Source organism: Cajanus cajan, chromosome 6 (assembly GCF_000230855.2).
Source record: "Cajanus cajan strain Asha chromosome 6, NIPB_CcT2T_4, whole genome shotgun sequence".
Lineage (NCBI taxonomy): Eukaryota > Viridiplantae > Streptophyta > Magnoliopsida > Fabales > Fabaceae > Cajanus > Cajanus cajan.
In genome coordinates this window covers 38,113,047-38,133,701 of record NC_138522.1, presented here as the reverse complement: position 1 = coordinate 38,133,701, position 20,655 = coordinate 38,113,047, and the positions used below count along the sequence as shown (strand labels likewise).

Sequence of the window (20,655 nt, the reverse complement as noted above, 5' to 3'; positions counted from 1 at the left end):
TGAGTGTGATGAGAAATTGACGAAGCTTGAAGGAGTCCAAGAAGTGAATATCCTGTCCTTGGAAAGTTGAAGGAGAAACTACATCAATCTTATTTTTCCCAGAGTTTCCGTCATGTTGTCATGTTGGGCAAGAGCTCCCAAAGGTTCCCTACCTTAACCATACCAGGCACATGTTTAGTGACATCGAGCTTGGGCAAGGCAGAAAACCCTTTGTCTTAGTGGTTTTAAGCATAGGTTGTATGGTGCCTAGCATGATTAGTATGATTTGATCTCTATATTTATTAACCTAGGATAATGTATATAGATGGTGTGTGTTGAGGTGTTGATGTTGAAAATGTTATAAGCATTAAAACATGTTGATTGGCTCAAGACTAGAAAAGAGGATGAAAATTAAAAAGTTGAATATCCCTTGTAGAGAATATTGTTGTGGCGCTTTGGGAGGCTAGTTGTTGGAAACCCTCCTTAAGTAGATGTGAAACTCTTGGAGTGAATTTGTTGAGTCTCATCTAGGTCCTTAGTCAATGTTGGAGTAATGTATGAAGTAAAAGGCTACAACACTTAACTGACTACTAAAAAGGTTACATGCTTCCTAGAGGATAATTAGTTTAATTTCATAAGTGACATGGTAATAATGTCAAGGTCGTGGTATGCCTATACCCAACTATATTATTTTTGATAGTACGTGGAACCAAATTTTCCTAATGTAAGTGAAAAAAATCGAGAAATCAAAGGATAAGGATTGATATTCCAATTTAGTTATTGATCTAGCAAGCACATGAGATGTGAAAATGATCAAGTTAGTTTGTGTTAAGAACCAAAAAAACTTCTTCTTTTACGCATAAGGATGGGAGAACACAAACAAGTCAACACCACCATAAAGAAATATAAAAAGATCAAATAAAAATTATTTAACGTGTTTCGACTCTTCATGTCTATATCCACAAGGATGTAAATTATTTATCTTAAAATATATTACATATATATCCTGAAAATCCTCCCTTCACGTGTTTGTGGGCTAAACATGTAAATCATTGCTTACAAGTTTTATGAGTGAAACTTGAAAACTCCTTCCTCACAAATTTTATGGGTGAAACTTGGAAAACCCTCCTTTACAAGTTTTCTAATGAAACTTGAAAACTCTCCTTCATATGACCTCGTCTATCATTTAAGGCAATGTTAACCCCCTCTATAGGTCGGGTGGTTCTTCTCATTTTAAGAGCCTCTATTTATTAACTTAATATCCTAATCTTGAAATAGGAAATAAATCTTTAAAATAAATACAATATTTTTAATTTTAAACAATATCCTAAAAATAGGTAATATATTTATGTATGAGAACAATATCTTCGAGTCTTGAAATTGAAAATTTGAATTGTTTTTCCAACAATTTGGTATGATCAAATCACTTAAATTGCTCAATAGTTTTAGGAGATCTATGTAATTGAATGCGTGACGACACATTAGTTGAGGTGTAAGCATATGATGTGATGTTGTTTGATGTTATTCATATGCATCGGGTGAATACCTTGATGTGTGGTATAATTGTGGTAAAAGTTTGAATTACTTATGTGTTTAGTGTTCAAACATGTTGGTATTTTGTTGAATTGGTGAATGTTGTAACCATAAGGTGTTTATTGTTGGTTTACATTTAAACATTGATAGTTGTATGTATTGTTTTCTTCCTATACTTATATTCTTTTTGAAATCAAGTTTATCATTGCATGTTTTCTTGGTAGTTAGATTGCAATGACATGATTTTTCATGGGAGCAAGATAAGGTAAGTCAGAGGCAGATGATGTTGTGTGGAGCTATGCTGATGGCATGTAGTTGGATGCTACTTTTGGAGGGTCTTGTGTAAATGTCCTTGACTACACTTGGGGTTAAAGTCTTTTATAGTTATTGGATAACTATATACATATGTACAAATATTGCTATGATAGTTGTGTACATGTTCTGTATATTATATTGTGATTGGTAAAAACTGTTTAAGAATTAATCCTAAAAAGTTGATTTTTTTTGTTACTAATAGATGATTTCGTTAAATATAAAAATCACAAAAGTCATTACACATTAACATGTATCTTAATTATTTAATATGTAATAGTTAACATTAATATGTTATTAAAAAAAAACTATCAAAATAAATAAATAACTAAAGAGCATTTAAATATGATATTAATTTTAGATCCTTTAATTTAATTCTAGTAATTATTAATTTGTATTCATTTTTACTCTTATTTTATAAATAAGTTGTTTACTAAATTACCCTCAAATTATTTTAAGCACACAAAAATTGTTTCATACTACTTTATATACACTCATTCAAATTAATATTAAATATAATAGTCATTGAATTATTAAGAATAATTTAATCGTAAGAGTCAAAATAATATAAACATAGTTTTAGGTTCGAATATTTTTGCTGAAATTCTTTTATATATATATATATATATATATATATATATATATATTCATTAATACGTAATTAAAAAATTAGAGAAACATGTAAATACAAATTAATATATAGTGCCTTAATTTATGTGTTTTTCTTTAATTTTATTAACTAGTTAATTACAAAATTATCTTATTTTTATCATATTTTATATTTGAAATTATTCTTTTTTAAATATCATTTTATCAAATGATAACAACTTTCTTTTTTTATGTATTTTTATTAAAAAAATTATCTTTGCACAAGAATTTAAGTTAGAAAATCATTTTTATAATTGGATAATTTATCGGATAAAAATGTTATTCAATTGGTGTTATTAATTGTTGTATTTGGATAATTTATAAAGAAATCTTCATTACAAAAACCTTTATGTTAACTTCATAAATTTCATAAAGCAAATGATTATTTTACAAATATTTAAAAATTAAATAACATTAAAGATAGAATTATTACTCGATTAATGTTATAAAACATTGTATGAATTAAAAATATTTTTTTGTTTTATGAAAATGAATATACGAAATTAAAAAAAGAAGAAGAAACTATTAACACACATAAAATTTATAATAAGCACGACCTTAAAAAAAGGGGAACTTGCAACATCAAGAATAACAAAGTATGATGAAATAAATAAGGGGAAAAATATGTAGTAATTAAACTATGATAAAACGAAAGTAAAAAAGAAACATATTTATTTATCTATAAATGAAAAAAGAAAAAAAACACTTATAATAAAATACTCGAGCCAACTAGTATATTTTCCCATCTCTCCCCTTTAGAAAGTTTATTTCTTTTTCTTAAATAGCCAAAAAAAAAGAAGGAGAAGTAAATGGTAACGGACTAACCCCAAGTGTGTGGTTCAGCGGTAGGGCTTGATCCACGCTTAAGCAAGGTCAGGGGTTCGAATTTTGCCTTGTGTTGTGTATGCAGTCGTGTTAAATCTTGGGGCCAGCTATCCCATCCTTTGAGGTGCCTTTAACATAGCGAGAAGATTAGTCACTACTATCGGTGGTAGATACTCCAAGAACGAAACGGGCTTATTCCTTATTGACCAAGTCCACCTCACAATCTTTTATCTTTTATACATTACTAGCCAACTAGTATATTTTCTTCACAAGTAACTATTACAACCTTATCTTCTGTAAGTGATTTGTCATTCTTAATTTTATTTTTTTTCTTTTTATTTAAAAAATTATATCCAAAAAAAATTGACTATTCATACACAAAAAATATTAATTTGTTACATTATAAAATAAATATGTAATTATAAAAATATTTATAGTTCTTGTAATAGATTCATTACACAACAAATTTCGAATTTTATATAATAAAATAAATCAAGTTTACAACAAATTTTTTGCACAATAAATTATAAATTATATACACAAAATAAATATGAATTGACTTAATTAAGCCTACATTAAAAATAACAAATAAACAAAAAATAAGTAGATTGACCCACCATTTAACCTGACCATAGTAGATGAGATGCATCATAATTGATATACTAAAATACTTAACATAACTTATCAAATTTTAGTACGTCAAAAGATCGTGACTTATTTTATCATCCTTAATTCATGACTGATTGGTCAATCATTTGAGCAACATCATCTTGTACAATATAAAAATTACCAATTTTTCATCATTTAAAATTTAAAAATATTGTCTTGATTTTTAATATGACAAGTTAATAGACATAAATTGAAATATTGGAAGTGATATGCGCACACAGTACGTTATAATCAAATAATTACATATATTTGCTTATATTTGTATATATTTATCGGTTAATTTTCCTAACTTCGAGCTTATTACCTTTTAGCTAACTAATTTATAAATTTTTGACTAACACATGCGATTTTTGTTAAACACGTCCTAAATCAGTTGCTTTCTTTTTCACTTTCAAACAACCACTTTTGAGATTTCTCACTGAATATAAAACAGAAGTATTTTTGAGAATTTTTTATTAAAGACATTGTAGATTCAAAATCCCTTAATTACCACCATTAAGTCACTTTAACCCAACACTATCCGTGTGGAAGCAGAACCTTTTATCCATGGCCGGTAGAATTTGCCTCATCAATTCAGTTCTAACCTCCCTTCTTCTGTTCTTTTTATCATTTTTTAAGATTCCTCGTACAGTGGTAAAGAAAATAGTGACTCTACAAAGGAGATTCTTGTGGGCATGTGAAGAAGGGCAACAAAAGGTTTCTTGGGTGAGCTGGGAGAAGATATGTAGGCCTAGGAATTGCGGTGGGTTGGGGATTAAAGACATCTCCACTTTCAACGAGGCTCTACTATCTAAATGGAGGTGGACTTTGTCTCAACAAAAGGAAGATCTGTGGTGGAGGGTATTGGACTCAAAGTACAAGGGCCGACATAATCTCAACAGTCAAGAAAATTGTAAATCTTCTTCCATTTGGTGGATAGATCTCAAAAAGGTCTGTGGGGGTGACAATCAAGCACAATGGTTTGATAAAGCATTCATTTGAAAAGTAGGCCAAGGTAACCAAATCAGATTTTGGTCGGATAGGTGGTTAAGGGATGATTGTTTAGCAAAATGTCTACCTCGAGCATTCTTAAACTCCGAACAACAAAATGATACGATAGATAACATGGGTAGTTGGGTTGACTCAACATGGAAATGGGACCTCAAATGGCGTAGAATTTGGTTTGAATGGGAACTACCCCAGTTTAGAGATCTTGAACATCTTCTCTCAAGAGTAAGTCTACAACAAGGAAGACAAGACACTTGTTATTGGATTCCAGGTTTGTTTGGGACCTTCTCAGTCAGGTCAGCATACAAAGAGCTACAAACATTGAGGGTAGATTGCTCACAGATTGAAAAGTTTAGTCAAATTTGGGATTTGCCTATCCCTCCTAAGGCTGCCATTTTTCTATGGAGACTTTTTCATAATGCATTACCTACTGCTAGTAACCTCTTGAGGAGGAACATAGCACTGGAAGACATTTTTTGCCCTTTCTGTCATGCTCAACCTGAGACAGTCTCTCATATCCTCTTAACTTGCAACGTAACACATGCTGTATGGAATGAGTGTTTTCTTTGGTTGAATACAACAACAGTTCTCCTAGAAGATCCTGTAATGCATCTCAACTTTATCCCAGCTGTTCTTGACTCAAAAGAAAAAACAAATAAATGGAGGGTCATATGGTGTGCTATTGCTTGGAATATTTGGAATCAGAGAAATGCATGTGTATTCAGGCATGCTCAGTTTGTTCAGCAAAAATTAATGAAGGAAATCATCCTCACAGCTTGGAAGTGGCTAAGGGTAAAACAAAACAATTTCCATATTCCTTTCTACTTATGGTCAATCAATCCTGGCCTGTGCATTTAAAAAAGTACTTGACTAGTGCTGATGGGTCACCCTTAGAAGGATTATGTACTTCGTGGTGCTGGGTTACCTAAACTGTTATTTGTTTTTTGGAGCCCCGAGTTAAAATATAATTTGAGACCACAAACTCAAATTAGTTTTAATCAAGAGTATTATAACATTCTATTTATACTATGTATATGGGTTTTGGTACCCCTTGTACCTCTATATATAAATACAAATATTTATTGGCTGATAAAAAAAAAAACTTTAACCCCAACACCGTCCCTTCCATCACATTCCAAACCCAAAGTCAGTCACCATATGATTGTAACAAATAGTAACAGATTTAAGAACTTAGTAAGAACAGTTTGTTTTAGAAAATAAAAACTAATAATTATTATTATCATGAAAAGGAATAGAATGTAAAGTGAGATATAATGTCTAATTAAACACAGCACAAAGTGCTAAGTGAACCAAAAATAAAACAAAAAAGTAAGAAAAATGTTAGTATTTGAAAGACAAAATTGAACAATAAAATAATAAATTAAAGTCATTGAGTTCAACTATAAAATAAAATAGAGAAGGCAAAATGAAAATGTTCTAAATACATATTTATGAATTTGTCAAATTGAGAAAGTACATTTGCACACTTTCAACTCAACTCGGTTCACCACCAATACCATAATCAATATATTTATCTCCCTCAAACAACATCCAAGACCTTTTGGTGCCATAGACAATTAGTAGCTACCTAATTTCCGCTAAACACTTGTTGGTTACCTTAAATCGTAAACCACCATTCCGCAAACCCAACCACTATAGTACAAAAGAGGTGTACTACGTCGAATATTTTGAGCTTTTACGTCAGAAAATATACCGACGTAGAAGCGGGAGACGTAAATTTTACGTCAAATCTGCAAAATTGACGTAAATTTACGTCGGACATTACGACATCCGACGTAAAAAAGTAGCAAAAAAAATAATTAAAAAAAACATAAAAATGCCAGCAGAACGGCCCGTTCTCCAAGTAGAACAGGCCGTTCTGCTTGCAAAACGTGCTGTTCTGCTTGGAGAACAGGCCGTTTTCTTGCAGAACAAGCAATTCAGCTTCGTATAACAACCCAAAAGAAAACGCTCACTACCTATACAAATAGAACAACCAAAAAATCAAATAAAACAGATAGCCAGAGTAGCAATGCGAAGTAGAAAAGTGTTAACGAAACCTTGATTCATACCTGAGGAGTAGCAATAATGTGCAAATGAGTAACAAAGAGTTCATCCCTCTGCAAAAGACAAAAAAACGATTCAGTAACAAAGGAGAGGGAGAGGGTTTAGAGAGAAAAAAATTAAAAGTGATGAAGAGTGAATGTGCGCGGTGTGCCTCGCGCTCTCTTATTCAAATTTGCGTCTTTTTTTACGTCGGACCTAGTAGGGTACGACGTAAAAAGTTCGCAAAAATTATAAAAATGCCACCGCATTTTTTTTACGTCAGATTTTCGTATTTCTGACGTAAAAGGGGTGATATAATATGCTGATTTTCCACTAGTGAACCAAAACCCCTTTGTTCCACTTGGGGTGGCACCTCCATCAAGTCTTCATTGATGAAGAAAACCTTGGCGCAATTACTATTTTAATTTGAACCAAACCCTAAATTACACATCATTATTCATAGATATTAATGACGAATAAAAATCTTGAATTAGTGGAAACAATATTTTTTTTATATAAATAATAATCATATATATAAAGAACAAAACATTAATATAAAAACAATCATTTATGAGTTTAATATATAAAATTAGAAAAATATACTAGTATAATTTAATTAAAGTGAAAGAGTATATCTATTAACCCTTATTGTAATATAAGTCTATCACTTTTCATAGACATTATTGGAAAGGTTCATAGTTGTTGTCATCATTAAGAAAGTATGAGTATAAGAAGAGTTAAGAAATTAGAGAAAAAAATTAAAATAAGGTATATATCGAAAGACTAAAATGAAAATAAAATTTGTATAAAATGACGTGATTTACTGCAGTCATCTTACTAAATGAGTTTAATTAACTCAATTAATTGAATTGTGTGTGAAAATTGTTATAACTCTTTAATATTGAATTCAATTACTACAAATTAAAAAAAAAAATATTACTATGACCTTTTGTTTGCTATCTCAATATTCCATTGTAATTGTTGCAACTTTGATATTAATGCAATTTGGCTTATAAAAAAGTAACAAAAGAATTCAATATTCCATGAATTAATTTAAAAAGATAACTCTAAAAAAACTAAAATAAAAAAATATCACAGAGACTTAAAAAATTATTATTTTCTGTATATCAATTGGGTCGCATCAACTAGTTTTTATGTGTGTATTGTTCAGGCGTTTCGTGCAGACCAATTAACCATTTATTAGTTTTTATGCAGCAGCAGCCCCCTTTGATTTTGTAATGACGGCTAGTAATTGACTGTGCTCATATTATTTTCTTATTTTGTAGAGGTAATTGCACTTTAAAAAAATAAAGTAACTACTTATTAAAAATTATAATTAATTTTAAATTTTATTTTATAAAAGCTTAATATTATCACAAATTTTAATTACTGATTTTATAATAACTTTATTCTCTAAAATACACCATTATCATATGAGTCAAATCCTTTTTTTATTAATATTCTTATATCAGCGTTTGGGTCGGCTTCTTCTCGTTCCTTTTTATTTTTTTTTTCATGAGAATATTATACACGTACCTTTTCTAGTTTACTTAAGGATGCATCCATGTACTTTTACTTTGAATCCCATGCACGTGTATATGACTGCTGAGTAAAACATAATTTTGTCGTGGCGACCACTCAATAGTTGTTTCTTCCGATTTCCTAGCTATAATATTTAAAGAGCTAGATTATGGTTAAGATGGTAATGAAATTTTCTTTTCTCTTCCATTTTTTTTTTTTGCTTTCTAGAAGGGACAACTGGTTCCTCTCATTTCCCACTATATTCTATTTCATAGGCTATATTAGAAAGAGAAAAAGAAAATCTTCTTCGTTGACTTTATGAAAGTGGATAATTATCTTACGTATGTCTCAAGATACATGTAAGTGCGTACGTGAGATAAACCAACGGGTTACATGGGAGAATAAATAAACTAACCAAAAATGTTTTGCATGCGTCTCTTTCATTCATCCAATTTTTTTTTTGACCAATTGGCAACAAAGAACAAACAGAACCAAACAATTATCAAGAAATGTAGCAACTAAATAATACTAAACAAATGAAAAGCTCTAGAGAAAATGATGCAACTCGTCTAGAAGGCTATTTGTTTGTGCCATGTCAAAACGTTTTGTGAGTTGTAGGCACAAAGAGACAAATTATATTCCCACGAGTGGCGCGAAGACTGCTATACCAGCGGCAAAATCCTGTGGAATTATTTGGGGTGGCATGCTTATTTGGATTTTTTACTTCACAATCACGACTTTCTATATCTTGATTTTGTTTTTGTTCTAACTATGTCATATTCCACGCGAATGATGATGTTCTTTATTATTCATGGTTTTAGTTCATTTAATTATGTGTGTGTATATATATATATATTATTAATTTTATTTGCTCTATGTAAGTATTTACTATTTAGGATTGTATGGGGGTTCAGAGTGTAAAAAAGTGGAAGAAGATTGTTTAACTATTTTTAGTTTTTTTTTTTAAAGTAACCATTTATTTCCTTTTTGGTCTATATTTGATCTTTCAAAATATAGATTATAAGTTTAAACTCATTTTGATTTCTTTTGTTCCAAAATTGATTATGTAACTTTTACTTGATATATCACAGTGTGGATTTGGGCCCAACCATTTGCGTGGTTGAAAGCTATCCCAATAAAGCCCATTCTTTATGTAGTCCATATATATCAACCTTATCATCAGCAGAAAATAATCGAAAATGATTGTTCTTAGAGGTGTCAAAAATATATCAATTTTGGTGGATTAATTTGATTCATCACGGATCTAGATGAGGTTGGATTAAAAAGAAATATTGATTTCGATTAAATTTCAATCCAATTCACTTAATTCATAGGTTAAACAAATTCGAATATAAACAAATCGAGTTGATTTATTTAATCTACTATTTAAAAAATATATTTATATTTTATATAACTTTTATTAAAATTTTGATTAATATTTTTTTATGTATTTATATTTAGGAAGTTACTACTGAATTTCTATAAAATAAGGGTTTTAATATTGTAGGGGATATGTAGTTGATGTATATTTATGTGTCATTATTTATAATCCACGTCAGTTTTAAGTTTTCATAACTATTCATGTTTTTCATTTTTTTTCAATATCATTTTCGCTTCACTTCCTATTTTCCCTTTTTATAGTGTTATCTCTGTCGCTGAATTTAGTTCTAAGCTTTTTATTTTCCAGGTCTCCCTCTATCTTTTATAGGTTTGATTAGCCATGATCGATACGTGGGTGAGAATTTCGATAATCTATACTTCAAGAATTTACTGGATAAAAAGGGGTTTTCTCCATTCCGACCAGGAGCTATTCAATGGTGGTTCCACAGACAAACTGGTGAAAAAATATATTACTAATACAGATGCATTCTTTAAAGCCTTGACTAATCGGAGAAGGGAATTTAGACAATGGAAAAAAATTTGGCTGCTTACATAAATATCGTAAGTTTATTAACCTTAATGCTCCATTCTCAAAAGTGAAGATTAGAGAGATACAAAAAAAAAACATGAAATACTAAAGTTCGGTTATAAAAATTGAAAAATTGACGTGAAATAATGACATATAAATACACATCAGGTACAGTACCAAAACTCTTCGATAATTGAAGGTACCATAGAAATTCTCTTATATTTAAATCAATAATAAACTTGATTTCTGAAAAAAAAAATTATAACCTTTTATTTTATTATTAAAAATAAGAATATATAATTAATTTTTTATTTTTAAAAATATATGGTCAACCAACTTATTTAAGAGTCCTTAGAATTTGAACTTTGATATAGCGTCCGAAAAATTTAATCGAATAATCCTCCAAATTATAAAATATTAATAATTTTTAATAAATTTATTATAAAATAGTTATTTAATTTAATATTTTATAATTTAAATAATTATTTTATACATTCAGAGTTCAGACAGACTTTTGAATTTTGATAATCCTTTCGATCTATGTATAATTTTTCTCCCTGAGCAAAAAGTGAATCAAGTATAGTATACATTGGGGTTGACGAAGAAGAAATAATGAGTGCGTAACTGCATGGGTGTGAGTGCCGCTTCCATACTGAACGAGCTTCTCCACAAGCAAAACCTAAAAGCAGAGGCAAAGAACGGAACCAAAGCAGCCATCAAAACAATCCTCACTTACCTCAAAGCGGGTCGCATCCGAAAAGCCACTTCCATTCTCTTCGCATTCCCCGAACCCTTCCCATACCCTCTCTACGCCCTCTTCTTCCGCCTCTGCTCCTCCCACCGCGCCCTCGTCCAGGCCCGCAAGGTCGAGTCCCACTTGCTCACCTTCTCCCCCAACCCCCCCACCTTCCTCCTCAACCGCGCCATCGAAGCCTACGCCAAATGCCGCTCTCTCCGCGACGCCCGCGAACTGTTCGACGAAATGCCCCACCGAGATGGCGGCACTTGCAACGCCCTCATCACTGCTTATTCCCAATTGGGTTTCCCCCACCACGCTTTTTCCGTCTTCGTGTCCATGAATAGGTCTGGTGTTTCCCCCAACGAGGTCACTTTCGCCGGCGTTCTCGCCTCTTGTGCTTCTGCTTCCCAGCTTCTTCTCTCCAAGCAGGTTCATGGGCTGCTCGCAAAATTTGGTTTTTGCGGTAATGTGATACTCGGGAGTTCTCTCGTGGATGTTTACGCCAAGTGTGGGGTCATGCTTGATGCCCGCAGGATGTTTCATGAGATTCCGAAGCCCAATGCTGTCACTTGGAATGTCATTGTGAGGAGGTATCTTGATGCTGGTGATGCCAAAGAGGCGGTTTTTATGTTCTCGCGGATGTTTTCGGCTGCGGCCGTTAGGCCCATGAACTTTACTTTTTCTAATGCTCTTGTGGCTTGTTCTACTGTGTCTGCTCTCCCGGAGGGGATGCAGATTCATGGGGTGGTTGTGAAGTTGGGTCTCCAGGAGGATAATGTGGTTTCGAGCTCGCTTGTGAACTTGTATGTCAAGTGTGGTAGGGTGGAAGATGGTTATCGGGTTTTTGATCAGCTTGGTTTTAGAGATTTGGTGTGTTGGACTTCCATTGTGTCGGGGTATGCGATGTGTGGGAAGACTTTCGAGGCGAGGAAGCTTTTTGATGAGATGCCTGAACGGAATGTGATCTCGTGGAATGCCATGTTGGCGGGATATACTCGGTGCTTTGAGTGGTCTGAGGCGTTGGATTTTGTGTATCTCATGCTTGGTATGATTAAGGATGTTGATCATGTCACTCTTGGTTTGATGTTGAATGTTTCGGCTGGTGTTTCGGATCATGAAATGGGGAAACAGCTTCATGGATATATCTATCGACATGGCTTCCATTTGGACGTTAGGCTCAGCAATGCTGTTCTTGACATGTATGGTAAATGTGGGAACTTGAACAGCGCCAGGGTTTGGTTTAACCAGATGAGTAATTGGCGTGACAAGGTTTCTTGGAATGCTTTGTTGGCTAGCTATGGTCATCACCAATTGAGTGAACAAGCATTATCAATGTTTTCTGAGATGCAGTGGGAGACAAAACCAACCAAGTATACATTTGGAACCCTTTTGTTAGCAAGTGCAAATACCTTTGCTCTGTACCTTGGCAAACAAATTCATGGATTCATCATTAGACATGGATTTCAGATAGACACTATAATCAGAACTGCTTTGGTTTACATGTACTGTAAATGCCGTTGTCTTGAATACGCTATTGAGGTTTTGAAGGAGGCAGTTTCCAGGGATGTGATAATTTGGAATACCATAATTTTGGGATGTTGTCACAATCATAGGGGTAAAGAAGCGCTTGAACTTTTTGCGACAATGGAAGCAGAAGGCGTCAAGCCAGACCATGTGACGTTTAAGGGAATTTTGCTTGCTTGCGTTGAAGAAGGCCTTGTTGAGTTTGGCACCGAATTCTTTAAGTCAATGAGCAGTGAATACCATGTCCTGCCTCGGCTGGAACATTATGATTGCATGATCGAACTCTACAGTCAGCATGGATGCATGGATGAGCTTGAGAATTTTATGAGGACAATGACAATTGAGCCCACACTTCCAATGTTGAAAAGAGTTCTTGATGCTTGTGAGAAAAATGAGTGCCCAAGATTAGCAGAATGGATTACAGAAAAAATTAATAAATTTCAACATTAATTATTTTCTACTTGCAGCATGCTGTGTATTGTAGCAGGGAGGGAAGCTGATCTTTATTTCATCATAAAGGCCACAAATCAGATGGAAAATTTATGCAATGGAATATCACTATGATCAAGGTCCTGTCTGTAATGATGATATTCAGTTTTAATACCTGGATCTGGATGTAATGCCACAGGACGGCTCGAGAAGTCTATTTTCCAAGTTGCAAGCATATGCATTGGAGAAGTCTATTTTTCAAGTTACAAGCATATTCAAACAGAAAAGAAAAACTACATTTTTACCAGAATATTCCAATTGATACTGGATTCAAGGGACGATTAGCTTAGCATACTTAGAATTTAAAATTCATTAGAAGAAACCGTGTGATATTGAAGCATTGAGGGGAAGTGTCGTATTTTGAAACAACCCGATTCTTGTTTGGAGAGTAAATTGCAGAAGGAAGCTTTTTCTGCAGTTTGGGATTTGAGCTCTGATGAAATTATAACTGATTTGAAAACTGCAAGTGTAGACCGTGATGAAATAATTTGCTGGAATATGCAAAGTATCGTGTATCTTGATTCTTGACTGTTGGCGTGCCCAAGTATGATTGCTACATTAACCAAAACTACTCAATGAAAGGAGGGCTATATTTAACTATACCGACGGTGAGATTCTTGGCAAATTATTAAAGCAGGGAGCTGGGAACTAATTAATTGTTTGATAGGTTACTTCTGTTTATTGTGAGCCTTGAGAAATAAATATTGTACTCAACAAATTCTCATATCTATTTTTCCTTTCCAAGCCGCAAAGGCATAGGTAGGGTTTTTTTCCCCCATGTTTTTTGTCTGATAACTACTTGTGACTAATGATTTGAAGTGGCAGAAGACCTCCTTAAGAATTTTTTTTCTGCCTCTTATACTTGTAATATTTCTGCCATTCAATTCATTTTATTAATGGTTCGCTAGAAAGATGTGAAATTCAAGTTAACGGTAATTTTAATCAGTACATGAATCAAAGTTAAAACTATTTTCATTCCTAATTATTTATTTATAATCCCCTTTAATTGCAATTTTGAATTTCATTTGTAATTATATATTATCTGATTAAATCAATGTAACCGTAGATCTTGTTGGAAAATGTTGGAAGTAAAAAAGATAGAAAATTGAGAGCATGAGGGATATGATAATTATATCATCCAAAATGTGCAACACACCCATCCCGTTAAGTTACCACTTAGAAGCAACAATTATAAATAGAGAAATAAAGAAGAGAGAATGGTTACATGATGGGTAATAATATGAGGGAGTTGCTATCATACCCATGAAAATTAAAGAGTTTTGGTACATCAAATTATGTGAACAAATAAATTTTAAAAAATAAAATCAGAATAACATAAATTTTAGATTAAAAATTTATATAAGATGAATCAATTAAAAAGAATAATTCAAAAAAAAATTAATCAAAATTGAGAGAATGGTTACATGATGGGTAATAATATGAGAGAGTTGCTATCATACCCATGAAAATTGAAGAGTTTTGGTACATCAAATTATGTGAACAAATAAATTTTAAAAAATAAAATCAAAATAACATAAATTTTAGATTAAAAATTTGTATAAGATGAATCAATTAAAAAGAATAATTCAAAAAAAAAATAATCAAAAGGTCAATTTTCATAACAAATTTTGTTTATATGTGATAAAATTAAAAAATTAAAAAATTAAAAAAAATTATAATAATATTATAAAAACATTAAAATAAAAAATAAATAATATAACAGAAAAACTAATTTATACTATAAATTCAAAAAAATTATCATAAAAAAAATAAAATATATTAACAAAATATTAATATTAAATTTTTTTAATTATAATAAATGCTACATTAAGATATAATTAAAAAATATAAAAATAATGTAAAAATATAAGAAATTTTATACCGATAAATTATTAAAAATATTAAATTAAAATAAAAATAAAATAAGTAATTATAATAAAAAAATAAAAATAAAAGGTACCCACAATTATAGTGGGTACCGTAGTATTTCTCATAATATGATATGGAATTGCATGGCTTGGCACGCACGATTCAATCCTGGTCCTCGATTCGCGAAGGGAGACAACTCCACGTGGCATTCCTCAAAACCGGTATTCTTCACTCCTCCGTCAGCGTGGCAAACCGGCTCCTCCAGTTGTACTCTCGCTGCGACCATCTCCGCGATGCGTCCCACCTGTTCGACGAAATGCCCCAAACAAACCCTTTCTCCTGGAACACCCTCATCCAAGCCCACCTCAACTCAGGCCACACCCACATGTCTCTCCACTTGTTCAACGCCATGCCTCACAAGACCCACTTCTCATGGAACATGGTCGTTTCCGCTTTTGCCAAGTCCGGACACCTCCAACTGGCTCACTCTCTCTTCAATGCCATGCCCTCAAAGAACAACCTCGTATGGAATTCCATCATTCATGGTTATTCCCGACACGGGAATCCTCTTCAAGCGCTATTACTCTTCAAAAGCATGAACTCAGACCCTTCACAGATAATGTACCGTGATGCCTTTGTGCTGGCAACTGTTCTTGGTGCTTGCGCTGACTTGTTGGCTCTCAACTGTGGGAAACAAGTCCATGCGCGTGTTTTCATCGATGGTTTCGCGTTGGAGCTTGACAGGGTCTTGTGCAGCTCGCTGATTAACTTGTATGGAAAGTGTGGTGATTTGGATAGTGCTGCTCGTGTTGTGAGTCTTGTGAGGGAAGTTGATGAGTTCTCTTTGTCAGCTTTGATATCTGGTTATGCAAATGCAGGGAGAATGAGGGAGGCCAGAAGGGTTTTTGATAGTATGGTTGGTCCGTGTGCTGTGATGTGGAATTCGGTTATTTCGGGTTATGTGTCCAACGGTGAGGAGATGGAGGCGGTGAGGCTTTTCGGTACAATGCTTAGGAATGGTGTTCGGGGAGATGTCTCCACTGTTGCTAATGTTTTGAGTGCTTGCAGTGGCTTACAGGTTGTTGAACTTGTTAAGCAAATGCATGCCTATGCTTGTAAAGCTGGGGTGACTTGTGATATAGTGGTTGCTAGTGCTCTGCTTGATGCCTACTACAAATGTCAAAGCCCTTGTGAAGCTTGCAAGTTTTTTAGCGAGCTCGAAGATTACGATACGATTTTGCTTAATACTATGATCACTGTGTATTCTAATTGCGGAAGGATTGCAGATGCGAAATGGATTTTTAACAGAATGCCTAGTAAAACCTTGATTTCATGGAATTCAATACTAGTTGGCCTAACCCAGAATGCTTGTCCAAGCGAAGCGTTGGATATTTTTTGTCAGATGAATAGGTTGGATATAAAAATGGACAGGTATAGCTTTGCCAGTGTAATCAGTGCTTGTGCCAGCAAATCAGCTCTTGAACTTGGTGAGCAGTTATTTGGTAAAGCCATTGCCATTGGGCTTGAATCTGATCAGATAATATCTACCTCCCTTGTTGATTTTTATTGCAAATGTGGTTTTGTTGAGACAGGGCGTAAAGTTTTTGATGGACTGGTAAAAACTGATGAAGTGTCGTGGAACACAATGTTGATTGGGTATGCCACAAATGGATATGGAATTGAAGCTCTAACACTCTTCAGTGAAATGAGGTATAGTGGTGTCAGGCCTTCTGCCATTACTTTTACTGCGGTTCTTTCCGCCTGTGATCATAGTGGTCTGGTTGAAGAAGGAAGAAGTTTGTTCCATACAATGAAACATACCTATAACATGAATCCAGGGATTGAACATTACTCTTGCATGGTTGACCTTTTTGCCCGAGCTGGATGCTTCGAGGAAGCACTGGATCTTATTGAAGAGTTGCCTTTTCAGGCTGATGCCAACATGTGGTTGTCAGTATTGAGAGGCTGCATAGCTCATGGAAATAAGACTATTGGCAAGATGGCTGCAGAGCAAATCATTCAGCTTGATCCTGAAAATGCAGGTGCTTATATACAATTATCTAACATACTTGCATCTTCTGGGGACTGGGAAGGGTCAGCACTAGTAAGAGAACTGATGAGAGGTAACCAAGTTCAGAAGATTCCTGGTTGTAGTTGGGCAGATTGTTGAATGAGAAACTCTACTGAGTGTCTTAGTTTCCAGGTGAAGATTAGCCAATCCGAAGAGGACAATTCTGGACAGAAATAAGCTTGGAACCATCATTAGCTTCCAAAGTATTTTGGCCTATTTTCAGGTTGACTAACTGATTTCAAGAGATGAACAGCTTAAGAGTACGTGGTTTAAGTTGGGTTAAGTCTATTTCTTGCTAGCAGTGCTGTGAATGCTCTATCAGGAGGCTAGAAACACATTTTACCCATAACACGTGATACGCTGTGTTATGTTATACTATTGGCTCCAAAAATTGGAGAAAGCTTGGTGCTTACATTTATTCTTTACTTTACGTGACATAATCTAACCAACAAGCATGTTATGCTGTCTGTACCAAGGTTCGTACTATGTAATCAAGTAATCTTGCATGTATTTTATATATCATCTCAACTGAATATGATATTGACGGGAAAGGGAATGGGTCATATGATTGTACATTAACAATCTTCTTCCCCTTATCCACATACAAATACCTCTTAAAACTTAGAGGAGAAAACTTAAAAACAACGATTCATTCAAAAGTCAACTTATTTAGTAAAAGGTTATCAAATGAACTTTCGAAGTACCATAGCTTATATCTACATAATGAGATATTTTAATTTTTAAAATATCTTTTTCTCATCTCTAGTTTTTAATTTTATTTTTATGTATCATGTCTGACAACTTAACAACTTTAAGCATTCATAGCATCATACAACTTCCCAATTAAATCATCTTTCAACTTACAACTTAGTAGCATAAATGTCTGTTAAGATTTCTGTTGAAACTACTTTTGTTATCATTGTAAATCATGTTAATTCTATCAACGGTCTCAAACACGACAAGTATATCGGTCGTTCAAGTAGTAAATTATATCGTATCCACAGGGACTAGTAGGTAAAATAAGCATTTATTAACTATTCGTGACTAAAGAATAATTCCATTTTCATAGTTTGTCATGCAAATTTGAATTAAAGGTTATGACTATTGGAATGTTAAACTATAAAAGTATTTGTTTTGTGTGTGGAAAGGGTGGAAAGGGTAGAAATGGTATTATGGTTTTGTAAGATTGTGGGGTCAGATATCACCGAACTACACACTAATGAATCTTTAATCTCTCGTTACATTCATTGCTTAATCAACCCATAAGTTTACTCAAACCTAATCCCTTAGAGCAAGAGCCTTGGTGCAAGCAATGAATATCAATTCCTTGAGTATCCAATACCTACACCCGCATTACGAGTTAGGGTTTAAGACTACTAATGGGCCAAACTCCATTCCTAGATACATTTCTCACTAGGCATTTGTTTCAGAGCTAGTTTCAATGGTTATTTTCCAATACCCAATGAAACCTATATCAAGTAAAGGAGGATCAATCCAAAGCAAGTATTAAGAATAGAAACATACACAACAATGAATGAAACAATATATATATATATCATTAAAAACGTAAAGATTACATAAGAGTTTCGTTGGTTATATCTAACCCCACAAAATAATGGGTAGAACCGCTCAAAACAATGAGGGTGAAACAAAAATAGAGATGGAAGAGAGAATGAAGAACCGAAGGAAAGACCCACACACGAACGGTCCCAAGCACCGGGAATCCCTTCCTCAGCTCCTAGAAGTCGCCCAATGTGTGAATGAGGGGAAAGACCTCGAAGATTTTCTCAAATACGAGCTTGGGGAGTCATATTAGGGTTACCACGCCCGACGCATTAGTCTTTGCGCCCGGCACAGGGCCTTTCCAGAAAGTTTGGTTACTCTCTGTCTCGAGCATGCCTAGCGCAATTTTCTTTTAAGCCGGGCGCGACATCTTCCAGAGAGTTTGAGTTGCTCTTTGTCTCGAGCACGCCCGGCGCGTCTTCTTGTGCCCGGCGCATTTCTGCATTGTAGAGAGAGTGGCTTTCTGTTCTTCTCAAGCCCGGCGCGGGTAGTCTTACGCCCGACACAGTTACTCTTCTCCTGCTCCTTAGCTCCTTTAATTTCCAATCCAATGGATCTTCAACTTTCAACTCTTCACTCAATACTTGCACAAAAAATGAGGTGTATCAAGGTATTGTTAGATGAAATTGGGTTAGCTATATCTGCACAAAAATTGAATCAAAAAGAGGACAATTATCTTGCAAGGGTGCATAGGATGAGTGGAATTATTCAATAAGTCTTGTCAAAAAGGAAGTATAATTGAGACTTAACAACTCCCCCAAACTTAGAACCTTGCTTGCCCTCAAACAACAGGTAATTGATCTAGTAGATAACAAGCAATGCATTTATGTCAAATTCTTACATTCTAGCTCACTTGGATTTTATTTTCGCAAGCATGAACTTTAGATGAACTTTCAGTCACAATTATTGCAATGGAACATAACAAGGTGCAAACAAAGGTTTCAAAAGAGATCAAAGAGCTGAGAAAAGTTAATGATCATCTATGAATGCATCCTCACTAGGAAAGTGTTTCTCTCTATGCACACTAGTGTATCAGGGTGAGTGTTTCTCTCAAACCTATTACTCACGCCACATAATTCAACTTTGCTATTCGTTTCCAAATGGAACCAATGGTAATACAAATGCAGACACTTATCACAAGGTCTTTATTAGGAAAATTTGGGTCAAGTAATAGCAATCTTATGGTTTTTCAAGGATTGAAAGTTCTATGGCTTAAGAGAGCAATTGAGATTTCTAGAATGATATCCCTCTCCATACCCCAATACAACATTTTAGCACATGCCCTTAACCGGACCCAAGCCATTAGCCTTTATGTGATGCATATTTACACTTTTGAATCTTTATATTTTTGTTTTTGTTTTGTTTCATCTTTTTTTTTTTTTAAATGACCACATACTTTCCTTTTCCCAGAATCCCTCATTCTTCAACTCCCCCAAACTTGTTTGATGTCATCAATTACTCTCTTAAGCAAAGCAAAGGTTATGGTTAATTTTTCACAATTTGGGATAAGTGGAAGGTATGGTGTTTTGGCTTAGGAAGTTATGGGTCAAGTGAAATGTGGAGATGGCTTTTTGGCTTAGAAGGTTAGCAAAATAAGGAAATATGAATGCCTTGATCATATAAATGCACAACATTAGCAAACAACCAGGGAAACTCAAGCAAAGTCTATCATGCAACTTAAGCATAGTTCACTCATCAGTATTTAGGGCTTAAACCTCACCCTGCTATGAATCCATAGATTATCAAACTTGGCTCAGTACTATGATCAACATTGAAACCCGTATGCAACTAGTCATGAACTAAAGCTCTAACGTGACTTGAAAATGTCTAAATTACACGCACCACAAACATCAAGCAAACCACAATCCAAAATTGACCACAAACACAACAAGTATCAACAAGATTAAAAATCGTGCTATAAGCAGAATATTCACAAAAATGAACCAACCAGAGTAATCATCAAAAGAAATT

The 20,655-nt window shown here is 33.8% G+C and overlaps 3 protein-coding genes across 4 annotated transcripts; all 3 read left to right on the top strand.

Moving 5' to 3' along the window:
* The first annotated feature begins 5,070 nt into the window (after positions 1–5,070).
* On the top strand, positions 5,071–5,811 carry LOC145958681 (uncharacterized). Its single transcript, XM_083076193.1, has one exon. The coding sequence runs from the start codon at positions 5,071–5,073 to the stop codon at positions 5,809–5,811; it is 741 nt and encodes a 246-aa protein (XP_082932319.1).
* Positions 5,812–10,956: 5,145 nt separating this feature from the next.
* Positions 10,957–14,042, top strand: LOC109790496 (Tetratricopeptide repeat (TPR)-like superfamily protein). The gene has a single exon (XM_020349661.3). The coding sequence runs from the start codon at positions 11,058–11,060 to the stop codon at positions 13,140–13,142; it is 2,085 nt and encodes a 694-aa protein (XP_020205250.1). The 5' UTR covers positions 10,957–11,057; the 3' UTR covers positions 13,143–14,042.
* A 1,117-nt stretch (positions 14,043–15,159) lies between these two features.
* LOC109794554 (Pentatricopeptide repeat (PPR) superfamily protein) lies at positions 15,160–17,703 on the top strand. 2 transcript variants are annotated; one of them, XM_083077013.1, is made up of 2 exons: positions 15,160–16,537; positions 16,643–17,703. In XM_083077013.1, exons 1-2 carry the CDS (start codon positions 15,184–15,186, stop codon positions 17,218–17,220), a joined length of 1,932 nt encoding a protein of 643 aa, XP_082933139.1. In that variant the 5' UTR covers positions 15,160–15,183; the 3' UTR covers positions 17,221–17,703. The 2 variants fall into 2 exon arrangements, with proteins under 2 accessions (XP_082933139.1, XP_029129656.1); XM_029273823.2 differs by having other exon boundaries at positions 15,160–17,703.
* The last annotated feature ends 2,952 nt before the right edge of the window (positions 17,704–20,655 follow it).

Coding starts and splice junctions, on each gene's coding strand:
- LOC145958681 (XM_083076193.1), top strand. CDS start 5,071: ATGGGTAGTTGGGTTGACTCAACATGGAAATGGGACCTCAAATGGCGT.
- LOC109790496 (XM_020349661.3), top strand. CDS start 11,058: ATGGGTGTGAGTGCCGCTTCCATACTGAACGAGCTTCTCCACAAGCAA.
- LOC109794554 (XM_029273823.2), top strand. CDS start 15,184: ATGGAATTGCATGGCTTGGCACGCACGATTCAATCCTGGTCCTCGATT.